Source organism: Aspergillus udagawae (genome assembly GCF_001078395.1).
Source record: "Aspergillus udagawae IFM 46973 DNA, scaffold_11, whole genome shotgun sequence".
NCBI classification, from domain to species: Eukaryota; Fungi; Ascomycota; class Eurotiomycetes; order Eurotiales; family Aspergillaceae; genus Aspergillus; species Aspergillus udagawae.
The window spans coordinates 427,952-442,627 of NW_025091274.1; the positions used below are offsets into that span (position 1 = coordinate 427,952).

Below are 14,676 nucleotides of genomic sequence, written 5' to 3' on the forward strand. Positions count from 1 at the left end.
CAGAGTAGATAGATAGCAGGCAATAAGCATGTGCGGGGATTCCGTGTCTGACTTGTCGTCTACTGAATTGATGAGGATGAACGAAGGAATTGCGTGATGTGGAAGTAGTTTTCCTAATTCTTACGGCGATTGTTTGTTGATGTTGACACTTTGAAGCCTTGGGAATTCGCCAAGACGGATCGCCCAATTAAGATGGCCACATGCAGGCTGCCAGGCACCACTCCCTTCTTCGTGCGCACTTGGTCTGGTGGTTGTCTTTACAGCGAAATCAATTATTGAGCTGTCAACAGCTATTATTGCTGTTATGAAGAATACAATCCTTACTTTGCAGAACGCGTACAATTTCGTATCTACCTCGGTCCATGGTCAACAGAAATGAACCCTTAATTACTCCGTCCCCAATTGCATCTGGCCAAGGTCCGTACCGCAAATTGCAGCATGGAGATGGAGGAGTAGGTAGTATCCATTATCCAACCCGAACAACAAAACATCGGCCGATAAGACGGTTCTGATAAGGAGAGATTGATGAATATGCCTATCATTGGTCTGGTCTTCGCAATTGCCAATATCTTGCCCTAAGCTTGGTCGCTACAAGCATGAGTGGTTGAGGCTTGCCGTAGCTTGCTTCCGCTAGACAAGGGACTATATTAACGAGCTTGGCATTAGACAATGGCAATTTGTTGGCACCGTCTCCTTTAGACTTTAGTATTATTATTCTTTTTGGGTTCTTTTGCTCCTTTCTTGGCAACCAAGCGGTATCACATGAACTTGGCGGAATCAGCTTGTAAACAGTTATATGTGGTCCGCAGTAGCAAAGACGGTAAGCAATATATATCTCCGAGTCAATAGCACAATGCACAACATGTGATATTTCTGGCTTGCATATCAATGTTACATGCTCTGGAATTCAAAATGGACTCTGGACCAGCCATAACACGTGTATCCGTACCCCAGAAATCCGAACCAAGGTTGTTCAACTCTCTTCTGTTTACCTGTCAACCAGAATGAGCCCATTATTTCCACTATGCTAGAAATGGTTGTCTAGACACCTTTTTGGCGTAGTGGTTTGATGGCTGACATTACCTCTCTTATCTTCCCTGGCTCCAGATAATAATAATCATGGCAGAGTGAGAAGAGCATCGACGCTCTCAAGCATCAAGACTTATCCATAGTCGTCAATGGGCAATGGACACAGTGTGAAGACTACATGGAGTCCATGTCCACAACATTCTCTCAGGCATCATACGACTTCCTCGTGCAGAACACTGTATGTAGAAACCTAATACCGCAGTACCTGATAGTGGCTAACTGACTTGCCAGTCTTGCATCACTGTCAACAACAGACCAACGGACTGACTCGTCCTCGGACCGAAGGATGTATCAGACATAGCCAGAACTTCTTGGCTTGAACCATGACACCATCGATGTCCTCAGCTCTTGGCTGGGCTGAGGCCAGAAGAATACGCAATCTTGGTCGCGTGGCTCAGACTACGTCTACCCAGGAATATCAGCTTGGCGCTTGGTGTATGCCATCATTGACTCATGAAGCTATCATTCTCTATGTAAGTATCGTTATTTCTACGAAGTCCGATATTGTGATGCTTATCTGATGACAAGACACTCGTTGTAGCGGCAGACGGACAGCTTCAGCACTGGATCCGACCGGCTGGGACATTCCGCGGTTACCGGGATATCCTCAGCCATGATCAGACACAACAGACATACCTTATCGTCTATAACACAGTAACAAATGCACAGCCACACACTCAGCATTGACTCCGTACCTAGATCGATCCTATCCTCGTGAGCTGTTGCCCGCCAGGCTCTAGGCTTGGCCACCCCCGCATCCGCCAGACTAGAGTCACTTAACTATGACGCACGCCACGCGCATCCAGCCAGTCCACATCAATTCATCAACAAGTAAGAGAGTACCATACTCCCATTCTCCCTGCAGGAGTACCTAGATGTAGATCATGATGTAATTATTCCTCAACACTGATGCGTATATAAAGACAAAGTACATCACCCACACCCCGGCCATTATCACATTCTCTATCCATATAGACTATCTCTATACAACCACAAACAATATCAAAAAGAACGAAGATACGATATAATGGACCTCCTCCAGAAATACGGACACCTCAAACACGACCGCAGAAAGTCCCTCGCTCAGAAAGAGGAAGCCGAGCAGCGGCATCACCAGACTCAGCAGGGTATGTTCCTTTTCGTCTTGTGTGCATTGTGCATGGCAGATGCTGACGATGTCGCTGGACAGAGATCAACGAGCTACTTGGGAATTTCGGGCAGTCGCATAACGATCATCCTGATCGGAGGAGTAGTGGTGCCGGGAATATGGCGAGGGATATTGAGGAGTTCCAGAGGTGTGTCTCCTAACATGGCATGGGGCTGCGGATAGAGCTAATGTGGTACAGGAGACGGTCGAATGTGGAGAGTTTGGACAAGAGGGAGTGATTTCTTCTTTTGAAACTTGACTGGGCTGTATATGACGTGTTCTTGATTTCTTGATGAAAATACTTTCATTAATTTACCTTATGTGTTTGATACTTTGTATCGGCCTGTGCTGTACACTATCTACCTACATTATTTAAATATGGAAAGCTGTATAAACTCACCATGATGTATTAGTTTCCGTCTTCTACCATCAAATTGCCCTTTTCAGTTGGGAGAGCGTACGACCAGGGTTGAGCTCAGTCACTAAATCGTAAGGTCACCGGTTCACCCTAAATTTCTTTCTATAAAATTTTTTAAGATAATTTGTAATAATTTGTATTATGTGTCAACTAAGTGATTGGCTAACTAAATACTATGCTACATGCGTAGTAGAAGAAGTGAAGAATGAACAATGTCCTGCACAAGCGATCAGTAAACTGGTACCTTAAATGCAGGAAAGGTGTAGGCCCAGCTCTCGATCGACTTCTCGTCATTGACACAGTCGAAGGTCGAATTGTCCTTCCACAGAGGACGGGTAGGCCACTGGCAGAGCATCTGGGTTTCGCCGGCGTAGTCGCCAGAGGACACCGTGGTATTCAGCCGGATCGGCTGCACTCCGTTCTCCACCCAGTCGACCATGATGTCCATGTTGTTCTCCGGGTAAGGTCCAGGCTGCAGGGAGTTGGCACCGCAGTGCGCCGCACCGGGGATAAGATAGAACTGGTACCACTCCTGGAGATCCTTCAGACTCTTCGAGGCCGACACACCGGGGTACATGATCGAGCGCACAGACTGCCAGTAGTGCACGGACGACGCCGCGGGGATACTGGGGTCGGATTCACCGTGGTAGTGCAGCAGCTTGCCGCCCGAGGACTTGAAGTTCGTAAGGTCCGGGACGGTGGTCTGCAGGCTGTCCAGGTAGCGCACCATGGCGGTGTTCATCCATTCGACAAGGGTGTCGTACGTGACATTGTCGAGCGTGGACAGGTTGTCGAGATCCAGAAGCTGCACAAACTTGGTCACGAATTCACCGCCGGTGGACGGGATGCTAAGCTCCCAGGCGCCGGTGTCGTTGTTCCACTCGGGGGTCGCATCGGAGAATTCCGAGGTAATCTGCCAGGAGAGGTAGGCGCGCTCGCCCTGGGTGTTGTGCAGGCCGTCGTAAATGGCCTTGGCGACAGCCACACCCTCCTTGGTGACGGTGCCGTTCTGTGCAGGCTGGTAGCTGGTCGTGCTGCCGGGTGCCTGGCGCTTGCTGAAGCCGAAGCCGAGCGAGGTGCTTGTCTGCGCCGCACAGTAGTACGGCTCACCGATGATCTTGGAAAGATCAAAGTGAAGCTTGCAGAGGTCGGTCCGGGACACCACGCCGTCAGTGCGGCCGTCGAGAGGATCGCAGGCCTCGATGGTGGCGTTGACGATCTTAGCCAGTTCGCAAGGGGGAGGGTAGTAGTCAAGCGTCGTCTCAACAACCGAGGAAAAGACGTGGTTGACCTGCTGCTGGGCGTAGCGGAAAGCCGGAGCACCAGTGATGGCACCGTCGTACAGATCGCCGTAGCGCTGAACCTGGCTCATTCCTTCACGTCCGCCGTCGGAGCATCCTTCGTAGTAGGTGTAGACCTTGGCATCGCCGGACAGGCCGTAGAAATTTCGGGTCAATGTCTTCCCGAGAGTGGTCATCTCACCCAGGGCCTGGTAGGCGAACATGTACGTGGCGTCCCAGTTGATCGATCCGTTGCCGTAGAGAACCACTTCGTCGTAGCTGTAGCTGAAGGCATCGTAACCCGCGTCGGTGGCACCAGACGCCGCACCGTACTCCAGACCGCCAGTGGCATCGGAGGAGAGGGAGTAACCACCACCGCCGGCAACATAGAACCGGTTCTTGAAGTCGGAAGGCTGGGGGAAGGCATACTTGACAACCACCTTGTCGCCTTTACCAGGGTGAGTGTAGGCGACCGTCACATTGCAGTAGGGGTAATTGACACTGCTGGAGCCGCCCATGCCACCCATGCCCCCCATGCCGCCGCTAGAGGTAGAGTTGTAGACCGCGCTCGCAGTCACGGCGGAAGGAATCAGGTTGATGCCGAGAAGAGTTCCGTTCGAAGGAAGGGCGGACTGCACGTTGGAGACAGTGCAGACGTCGGCGAGAGATGCAGCGTTGGCTGCCGCTGCCAGAGCAGCAACAGCTACGCCGTGGAAGGTACGCATGACGAGAGTCAAAGAGTGACAGGAATGAGTGATCAATGAATGAAGAGTTGCCAATGATGGGCATGGCGACAGGGGCTTTATATGAAGTAGCTCACCCCAAGGTCATGCCGATCATGTCTATTCGTTAGATACTGAACCCATCTCAGGTTAGCAGAGAACAGGCTGAGACCTCATTGTCGTCGTCATCTGTTGATGGATATCGCACGAGTACGTAAGTCTACACTTAGGACAAGTCTGGCGACGGACCTGGAACACATTAGTTGATGAACATACAAGCGTTCAGACACATGCTGCCTCCTTTGCAATTTTCAGGATATTGATGTACGTATACAATGAAGCTTATGCAGGCAAATTCGGGACTAAGAGCCGTGACTGCGTCAGATCTTGGGCCAAACGTACTGGTTTCCCACAATCGAAGAATGATTGCGATTCCGGATAAATTCGTATCCGGTGGGAGGTGAAGCATTGTGGGGATCTGATCATCTCAAGCGGTGTTTCTCAAGGCTGCCTCCCACAAGAGCCGAACACTGCGCACATTGAGTGTTGTGGGACAGATCGGCCGCGTCATTTGACTTTCCCAAAGCCCACCGAAGATGACGCGTCAGCTGAAATATTGACTGAAAGAGGATAGCCTCCGGAAGCCAACGAATTTTAACCTTGCATTGATGCCTCAAATAGAAAGGTTGTCGGCATCAGTGGGGCTTGATCTTATCAATCTATGCTTATTCTTGAAAGTTTAGTCTCCTTGCTCCTCTGCTCTGAACTGTTGCGTTCTCCCGTTGTCCGGTAGTACACCATTACGGACTTTACGGGCTCTCGCTTTCATTCTTATCAACTGAGGTGCGGATTCTCCTGGCTTCTCAATAAGGCCGGATTAGCGAGAATAAGGACAGCAAGAGACAGCGACGATGGTTGACAGATTTTCAAGCTGACAAGGTGGTTGCATTCGTGACCATTCTGGCTCAAAACTATCCTCGCTCAAGCCTCATGTAATCGGATTCCATTAGCTAATACTGTCTCTTCTGTTTATCATGCTGACCATCAATGTTCGTTGGCTTGACAGGTGTTGACATTCTGCATGTCCTGGATGCTGATTACTGTTAGTGGGTGGGCTTTATTCTTGGATAGAAACTCACCTCTCAAGTGCATGTGATACACCTCGAAATGCTACACACGAGTGAAAGGACTGGGCATAGCATAGCAACCTCTTCCTGAAGGGCTCTCACCTCGAGCAGATACTAGCACTGACCCTTGGATGATACAAAAAAACCCAGCACACCTCATAGCCAGCGGCCTCCAGCGTTGCTAGTAACCGCGGAAATACAACACTGCCCAGGTCAATCCCCAGCACCTGCAGGAACTGGTATCCACCCTAGTTGCCACCGTTTTAAACCCGAGGCCACAGACACTGTACATAAAACTTGTTCTTGAAAGCTTCCGACTCACGATCGAGAAAGCAGGTAGGGTCCAAAGGGTCTGTGCGTCCTACATGGTTCGTGGTTATGGCTATCTCGCTGGTAGTATACCATCGACCCCTGAAACCCTGGATCAAGTCTCGTCAAAGCTACTCATTCAATACGAGCAGCAGCCAGGCATCGACGGTGGATATTTCGCCGGGGAATGTCTCCCCTTGAGCGAGCACACATGCCATTGTTATGAGACGACAAAGTGAAGGTACCATCAACCAAGTCCAACGTCGATCCTGATCTTCACTTGGGAGCGATCCCTGCCGCATTATTGGCGGATGAAGAATAAAGTGCAGCTATATTACATCAGGATCAATTGCGTTCGCCTTCGCATCAACGTCAACGTTCATCAATGGCCACAAACGCAAAGGCAACACAAACAGCAGGGATCAATCGGAAGATGCCGACTCTACCCGCCACAACACAACGTACTTATGCACGTAAACATGTGAAAGAACACCTCTTTACCCGTACCGTGTCCTCAACCTCCTAACCCTGTAGACAAAGAAAAGGAGCATATACCCAATCGAGCAAATGTCCCTTGTCCTCACAGGATAAATTGACGGGGGTGATTCCTCAACCCCATAAGCCAGCTCAGTATCCTTGTGAGACGGTGGCCCTAAGCAGGGACCAAAAGTACATCCTACTTGGTATCGGCTGGATAAGTCTGGTCTGGTCTGGTCTAGATCCGCCACAGGGTGCGGAGTGATCTGCACGGAGGGTGATTGCGTTACATTCACTTGCATCGAAGTACTTTCATTCATCTATCTAATATATTAGCTCTGGGGTGCCTGGGATAATGAGGTAAGGGGCGGAGATGAGCTAACCTAGCGTTATTTTCCTGACAGGCTACGAAGAAGCGAGTGGTTATGATAATTCGCTCATGTCTGGGATTAAGGTTTGGACTCTTCTTAGGGACTAGTGTGTGCATAGGAGAGTGATTGTCAAAGGTAGCATTCATACGGATAGTACACTGCATAACTGCATAAGAACTTTTGGGTATATTAACTAGTCAAGGAATAATCCCAGCGCCACCGATAGGAGAGTAGCCCAATTAATAAAAGTCAAGTCATTATAGTATACAGCGATCGTAAGAAGAGGATGGATCTGATTCGCTATGTGCGAAATTTCTCACTCTCCTTGTTATGTCGCCACAGCCCGCCCGGGAGCAGATTCTGTTTCAGGAGCGCCAGCTCCTTCTGCAGCGCGGCGTTCTCGTCCTGCAGCTCCTGCATGTACGCGATGGCATTGGTCAGGATCTCCGACTTCTTCAGTGAGGCGGGCCCCGACCCGCCCTTGGTGGGTTTCTGGACCCCGCTGCCGGACATGGCTTTTTCCAGGGCGACGAACTTGGCGTTCATGTTGGTGCGGTACCGCTTTTCGATGATGTTGTGGGCAGCACGCTTGGCGGCGTTGCGGCCTGTTGCTGTTTGCGAGTCGGCGGAGAGACTGCGTGAATTCTTGCGGGAGGTTGAGGCCGCAGGGGGAGAGACGGGTGCAGGAGCGGGAGAGGTGGCGGCCTGTGAGCCGACGGGGTATTCTTGCGGGGTCATTTCAGGGCTGGAGGACCAGCGGGTCGCTTGTTCGCGTTTTTGGGTGGTTGTTCTGCGGCGGGTTGTTGGCTTTTCACTTGTGCGTGGCGAGACGGCTGGGGCGTCTGTTGCAGCAGAGTCGAGTGATGAGACACGGTAGGCTGGTGACCAGGGTTGATCGTCACTTTCCAGATCCTGGATTGTCCTTTGTCAGTAAGTTTGTAAACATTGGCCGTAATATGAGAACATACCGATGAGAGAGAGTCCTCGCCAGAGTGAGAGATTGCAAATCCGCTGATATCTGCCGGCGGAGCGAACAGATCCACAGGGAAATCCTTGGGATCGAGCAGCATATCATTTGGGATGTCGAGAGGGAAGGTCTCGGGAAGCATGGTGTTCAGCGAAAACAAATCGATGGCGCTGTCATAACTCCAATTGGCTGACAATGGATCGGGGCCTTTGGGTTGTTGGTTGACAAAGCGGTCATCGTTATCAAAGGTGAATGCCGTTGCGGCATCAGGTCTGTTGTATGCCATGGCAGGTGATGATACTTGTTGAGTACTGATTTGAGTACGGTGCAGAAACGGATGTGATCGTAGCTGGAGGCGGAAATATAAATATCGAATTGTGTTCAGGAGGTCTGGATGACAGATATAGAACCGTGGATCTGAAAAAGATAATTCAGGTTGAAAAGGCCGCGCCGGGAGATATATAAAGCCCGTGCACAATTCATTATTTTCCGTGGTCCACACCGAGAAGTCGCTAGAGCAAGAGGTGTATTCGCTTGTCTGGCAATCCACCTGTCACCGGTGACGCGCAACCGTGATCACCCCAGCCGGATGCAGGGCATCCAGTATCGGTGGGCTCCGATGAGGGCCGTTGAAAATCAGGACCATCTCGTTGCATAAAGGCAAAAAGACACCGACGTCAGAGGTGACCGGTCCAGATGTCAGAGATCGAAAAGTACCACAGTGGCTGAACGATGATAACCGCACAGTGGATGCAAAAAAAGTCAACGGGCCAAAATGAGTGGACGAGCAGCTGCACCACAACCGTTGGACCAAGGGAGAAAACGGAAGATCGATGGTTAGACTAGTGCCTTAGCCGTACTGACCACGAATAGGGGCCATTGCCAAGATGCTTCGGCCGAAACTCGTCACCAGTGGTTCTCTCGGCCCCGAGTCTACGGCCGGTACGTCTGCAGAATACGGGTATTATTCCTCCTGCCATGCAACCAGCAATACAATACAGTTATCAAAATACGTACAGGATCCGTGCTGAAACAAGTGCCTCGATGTACTCTGAGCTTTCAGCCAATGTTGTTGCGCTATTGTTTCTATTTGCCTTGATCCAGATGGCGGGTTTGATTTTATCCTGTCCACGGCCTTGTTCTTGAGCTCCATTAATCCGACAGACAGCTACTCTGGACAGCTGGCCAGAAGCTCGAAAGAGATCTCAATGCATATCGATTAGACCTGGATTCTATCTTATACAGGAAGAGTTGAGAGTCTATCGAATAGACCTAGCAACGGAAGTACGATACAATATAAACAAGTGTTGCGAGAGCTCTCGAAGCCTCCTAATCTAGCAAATTGTCACGTCTGACTCTCCAATTCATTGTGCATTCTGCACGGCTTCTTCACTCTGTAGTTGTACCTATGTATAGCTCTTGCTCTATCGGTAGATACCTGTGCCTAGTGGGTTCGGTACCCCAGATAGCGAACCGAAGCCGTTGACGATAGATCTGTCAGAAAACAACCAATAGCCACGTTGGCAATTCCAATTACCAGCCCAATTGCCTTGTTTCTCAGAATTTTCTCGGGTGTATCCGCCGGCAGTACTTACTAGACTACCGTAGTGCGACTGTAGTGCCAACCAGACAATGACACACGGCCCAGTCACCGAGCCGGCACGGATTCCGGGCCTCAAGGGTCTGGCTGCATGCCACTCAGTGGTGTGATCCCGGATCTCTGATTGCGAGGACCCATCCCGTTCCTGGCGCGTCAGCGGCGTGAGGTTACCTGTGCCGTGGCTGTTAAGGTTGAGCCCGTGGGTTCGATCAGGGTTGTGGATTTCGGAATCCGTGGGCGTGTGATACACCTACGTGATACATCCTATCTAGAAGTGATGCGTCGGACCTGGCCGTTGTAGAGTAAGGTGATCTTTCTGTGTTGATTCCGAGTATCTCGACCGAGAAATTTGTGTCTGCGCGTGTGACCTTTCCTCTCGTCAAGGAACATATGTAACATGCCGGGACAGAAAAGCGGGAAAAGAATGTATCCTGGCCATGTATAACTGCCATGGTGCGGCTAGGATTCAGGCTGGCTCACATGCATTGCGCAGCCTTATCGGTTATTTGGCTTCTTCAGGTTCAACATCACTTCCGCTTGTGCATGGTAGTATGGTATAACGAGTAATGCTTGCTCGCTAAAAGAGACAATTCTTCTAGACTACATCAGATAGTGTGGAATCTGTAGAATTAAGTATTGAATGATGCCAGGTAGCGTCAATCTTCTACATGATGAAAACAAGCAGTAAATCCCGGACGCACTGACCTTGGTACCCAGTCCTGGGACACTGTACTATGAATTTCCCCAGGCCTTCAAGAATACACCCTGGCTATTTGCCTGACATTCTAAGTAAATAGTAAGAAGTGGAGTCCTATTAACTGCTGATGGTTGGCCAGTGGATGAGAATGATGGCGATATTGGTTATGGCAGTGTCTCCAGTCGAGCCCCATCTCGGTTATATATTGAACCCCCTCAACGGCCATGCTGTACTTCAGTGCTCTTGAACTGTTACTCGGCTGTTATGTGATGAGCCCTGGTGTCTTGCCTCATTCAACACTATTAACGTGGATGAAGTATCAGGTAACATTGAGTCGCTAGTCACCAGTGCCCAAGATGCAAGTGAGTCTATGAAGTACGGGGTTTCCTTTCTCAGCTAGCCCACAGAAGTACTGCAAGGCATCAGAGCTGGCAGAGGTGCTGTTGACCTGAGGACCACTGCTCGGAAGCTATATCCCGGAAGAAAGTCCAACTAGCATGGAGTGTTTTGCAGGTCTACTGTCTCCCCCCAACCAACCCCTGAATGGTGGTCTCAAAATCCTCTGGCTCCCTCCCCAAAATCTCCCCCAGAACAGGCGACACAACCGCTGTCTCCCCCGCCCGGATCGCCTCCCACGCCGTCGCCCACTCCCTCGACAGATTCACCCCATGGTACGTATGCTTATCCCCGATCTGCGGCAGCGCCACATACTCCTCCACCGTGATCACCCGGATCCGCACAGGCTTCCCAACTGCCCGCCCCAGAACCTCCGCCGTCTCAGCCAGACTCACCTCCCTCGGTCCAGAAAGCAGCACCGCCCGATTAAGATACGGGAAGCCAGACGGGTTCTTCGCATACGCATACACCATCTTCGCAGTGGCCTCGCCCAGCTCGTCGCGCTTCGCCCATGCCACCCCCGGCCCCGTACCCGGGTGCGGAATCGTGATCTCCTCGGCTGGATTGTGCAGGTCGAACCATGCCGTGTAGATCGGGAAGGATTCGGAGTAGATGCCCTCGCGGATGGCGGTGTAGGTGAAGTGGCCGGGGAGCTCGGCGAGGTACTTTTCCGTCGCGAGGTGGGCGCCCATGACGTGCGCGAGGCTGGACTCGCCCAGGTCGCCGGCGAAGGCCAGCGAGGAGTAGAAGATGTGTTTGACGCCGCTGCGGCGGGCGGCGTCGATGGCGGCTTTGTGGGCCTGGTTGTTTTGCGTTAGCTCATTCAGTAAAAGGATTTAGAGTTGAAAGGGGGAGTACCTCTACTCGGTGTTGGATCTCGAAGGAGGCGTAGGAGATCAGCATCAGTACGCCGACGTTGTCGAAGACGCGCTCAAGTGTTGCGCGGTCATCGTAGTCTGCTCGGCGGATTGTTGCGCCTTCGCGGGAGAGCGAGGCTAGCTTTTCAGGGTTGCGGGCGATGAGGATGAGTTGTGAGGCAGGGACGAGCTTGACGAGGTGGTTGATGATGCTTGTTCCTAGGCCTCCGGAGGCCGGGAAGACGCCGATTTTCTGGCTCATCTTCTTGCGTCTCTGTTGATGGCTATGATGTAATAATGGTGGTGGTGGTGGGTTATGGTCGGGCTCAGGGACCTTAGTTGTATATCAAATGGACAACTGATGCTTGTATGCAGTCAAGGATATGGTTAAACATATAGTTTAAAGATAGATAATAATACATCCGTGCAAATGCTGATGTCTGATGTCTTGATGCTGTCAGTCTGCTTGTGATGGTTCCATCGGGGATTACAAATTGTGATGCTCCACTGTCGCACCATGGGGTGGTCTATTCAGGGGCCAATGATAATAATACAAACGCTGGCTACATCTTGTTATAAGCCAGAATGAATCGCTGCCCATCGTACTCCGACACGGTGTAATACTCCTTGCGCACCGTGTTATAGCTCAAATCCTCATTCCCCGCCATGAACCATCCTTTACGCAACTCCGCTGCTTTTCCAGGCTTCCACTTGAACATATCCCCAGCTTTGGGGGTCCGTCCATTGCTGCGCGAGAGGTAGAATGTGTTCTCATAGGAGAAGCCGCCCTGCATGCGCAGAAAATCGGCACAGTACGCAAATGTGGCGGTGACGATGCTCTTGTCATCGGTCTTGAGCTTGCTAGTGTTGGTGTCGACTGGGTACTTCACAAGACGGATTGGGTCTTTGGAGTCGTCGTCGATAAACTCGCCGACCAACAGCGTGTTGTCGCTGCGATCGAGAGACACCCAGGAGAAGCGGAAGGGAGACGCAGACCCCGCTGTCCATTTGTAGGATCTGTCGGTGTCAATAAAGATCATCCAGCCATTGCAGAAAATCAACATACCGAATCTGAGGAAGAACATAGAGGTATCCCGCCGCAGTGTACTTTCCACCGACCTTTCCAACATCATCACCATCCTCCACCTGCCAGATCTTACCCAAATCAAACACCCGGATCCCATGCGACGTGTCCACAACATACAGCCACTCTCCGTACCACGCAATCCCACCTGCATGCACTGGCACGGCAGCAAAATTGTCATCCGCAGTGGGCTCCACCAGTAGCACATGGCGGTACTTGTGCGTCTTGCGGTCGACAAAGCTCACACGTACGCTCTTATCGTCGTCGCGATGCCAGCTAACAATCCACATCTCGCGGCCGTCCCATTTGCCCGAGGCTGAGGCATCAGCGGACCCGGTGATTCCTTGCGGCACCCATTTGGTAGTCGCCACATCGCCGGAGTTCCATTTCCAGGACTCGACGGGGCTCGTCCCAACAGGGGGGTTCCCCTTGACGAGGTCACGGTTGGCAGAGTCAAGGACGTGAGGGATGCTGACATTTTTGCCGGCGGAGGAGAATATACGAGACAGCGAGGTTAGATGCGTGTTGTCATTGGTCTGCTGGAGGGTAAAGGCTGAAGCCGTGAGAGGGCCATTGCCTTTAGTGCAGAGACGGGGGTCTGCGGCACTGGCAGAGAGAAAGAGAGAGAGAAGACTGGTAAGGGCGAAAATGGACTTCATGGTGCGTTGTTAGACCAGACAATCGTCCTTGACTCCTGCAGTTTCCATCACCCCTTATATAGTCGTGGCATGGATGATTGTTGAAATGACTTCTTTCTTGGCAGAACTATGTTTAGCTGGATACGAGTTGTTCCTGTTGCGGATACGCGAACACGAGGGATCAACACAAAATAGGACTCATTCTCAGCTCCATTCTTCGTGTTCACGTAACCTGCCTTGAAGATCGGTAATTAGCACCCTAATATGTCAATACAAATCGGGTCCATGAGTCGTGGACGAGAGAGACATATTTAGCACTGAGAAAATTGAGGTTGATTACTGACAATCCGGGGAGAACTAGCATGAAGTCTATTGCAAGGGATGTAAACATAGAAAAAGAGCTGCATAATGAACTTATTATACACAGTCATTAAAATATCACGATGGGGTGGCTGTTGGTCAACTCGCCTTCTGATCGTAAAATTGGGATAGACAAATCTCCCCCAGGTCACACGAGTCTTGCCTAATCAATTGACGCGTCTCTTTGTTTTCTTCCATATCCTCATTCAAGCATCAATTCCGTTTTCGGCCCCATCTTTGTCTCCGCAGTCCACCTCACAGCCAGAGTCCATTAGTGTTTACTTCTCCTTTTCTGGTCGAGAGTCGTCCGACCCTGAAAAGCCGTCTTTGAATCCAGTATGCCCCAGTCCCCCACCTTGCGGGAGCTCCCGACGCATGCCACAGCCACAGGAGGGTTGTTATGCTGATGGCGACTGGTGCGATCGTTCATTATGAATTCCCCTGAGTCGTCAGCATTTGTCCTCGTCTCTGCTTGGATTCTGTTCAAAGTTTTATAATTTACTACTGTTTACCAGCTGAATTCCCAGCTCCTAGATTTATTCCCTAATTCTCTGACAGCTGATTCTTCCAACTGGATGACCATCATCGTCCATGTTCTACTATCTCAGACTCCATGCAGCCAGTTCTCACTTTCTCGAACTCCCTACACTCTCCATACTCATACCCTGAACCAGAGCATTATTCGGCCTTGCTGCCAACACGCCCTGTTGTTGATGAATATGACAATTACTTGTTCAGCGACGAGGAGTTCTGATCAATATCAGGTACTGAGGGAACATTCGCGCCATGGGCGAGATTGCCACCAAATGGATGTCTAGTTTCCACGTAGTGATTTGATGGCCTCAGATCAGGCCTTCTTCTCTCTTCAACAGGAATGACTGCATAGTTCTAAGATCTTAGGGTTCTTTGCAACTGAGCTAAAACTTGAGTCCTTTGACATCCTACGATGTGATGGCACTAAGAATGAAATGCAGAAACAAGAACTTTAAGAGGACTTTACACATGCAGAGACTTAACTTTCGAGATAAGTCTGCCAATGGGTCTTATACCAAGGAAGTCGAGAAGCATGTTTCTTACCGACAAAGCACATATCTGAGGGAGCTTCCTCTATTCTTTCTCAGTTAATGTTTAATGCTA

At 50.6% G+C, this 14,676-nt stretch overlaps 5 protein-coding genes across 5 annotated transcripts; 1 reads left to right on the forward strand and 4 right to left on the reverse strand.

Annotated features, from left to right (window-relative positions):
• Positions 1–2,116: 2,116 nt before the first annotated feature.
• Positions 2,117–2,475, forward strand: Aud_002214 (uncharacterized protein; the record flags this gene model as incomplete). Its single annotated transcript, XM_043296215.1, has 3 exons — positions 2,117–2,216; positions 2,279–2,384; positions 2,436–2,475. 3 exons carry the CDS (start codon positions 2,117–2,119, stop codon positions 2,473–2,475), a joined length of 246 nt encoding a protein of 81 aa, XP_043152150.1.
• A 408-nt stretch (positions 2,476–2,883) lies between these two features.
• On the reverse strand, positions 2,884–4,659 carry Aud_002215 (putative tannase; the record flags this gene model as incomplete). The annotated part of the gene is made up of 1 exon (XM_043296216.1): positions 2,884–4,659. One exon carries the CDS (start codon positions 4,657–4,659, stop codon positions 2,884–2,886), a length of 1,776 nt encoding a protein of 591 aa, XP_043152151.1.
• Positions 4,660–7,240: 2,581 nt separating this feature from the next.
• On the reverse strand, positions 7,241–8,193 carry Aud_002216 (basic helix-loop-helix domain-containing protein; the record flags this gene model as incomplete). The annotated part of the gene is made up of 2 exons (XM_043296217.1): positions 7,241–7,852; positions 7,909–8,193. 2 exons carry the CDS (start codon positions 8,191–8,193, stop codon positions 7,241–7,243), a joined length of 897 nt encoding a protein of 298 aa, XP_043152152.1.
• A 2,526-nt stretch (positions 8,194–10,719) lies between these two features.
• Aud_002217 (SDR family oxidoreductase) lies at positions 10,720–11,719 on the reverse strand (the record flags this gene model as incomplete). The annotated part of the gene is made up of 2 exons (XM_043296218.1): positions 10,720–11,400; positions 11,459–11,719. 2 exons carry the CDS (start codon positions 11,717–11,719, stop codon positions 10,720–10,722), a joined length of 942 nt encoding a protein of 313 aa, XP_043152153.1.
• Positions 11,720–12,020: 301 nt separating this feature from the next.
• Aud_002218 (uncharacterized protein) lies at positions 12,021–13,200 on the reverse strand (the record flags this gene model as incomplete). The annotated part of the gene is made up of 2 exons (XM_043296219.1): positions 12,021–12,474; positions 12,524–13,200. 2 exons carry the CDS (start codon positions 13,198–13,200, stop codon positions 12,021–12,023), a joined length of 1,131 nt encoding a protein of 376 aa, XP_043152154.1.
• Between the last annotated feature and the right edge of the window lie 1,476 nt (positions 13,201–14,676).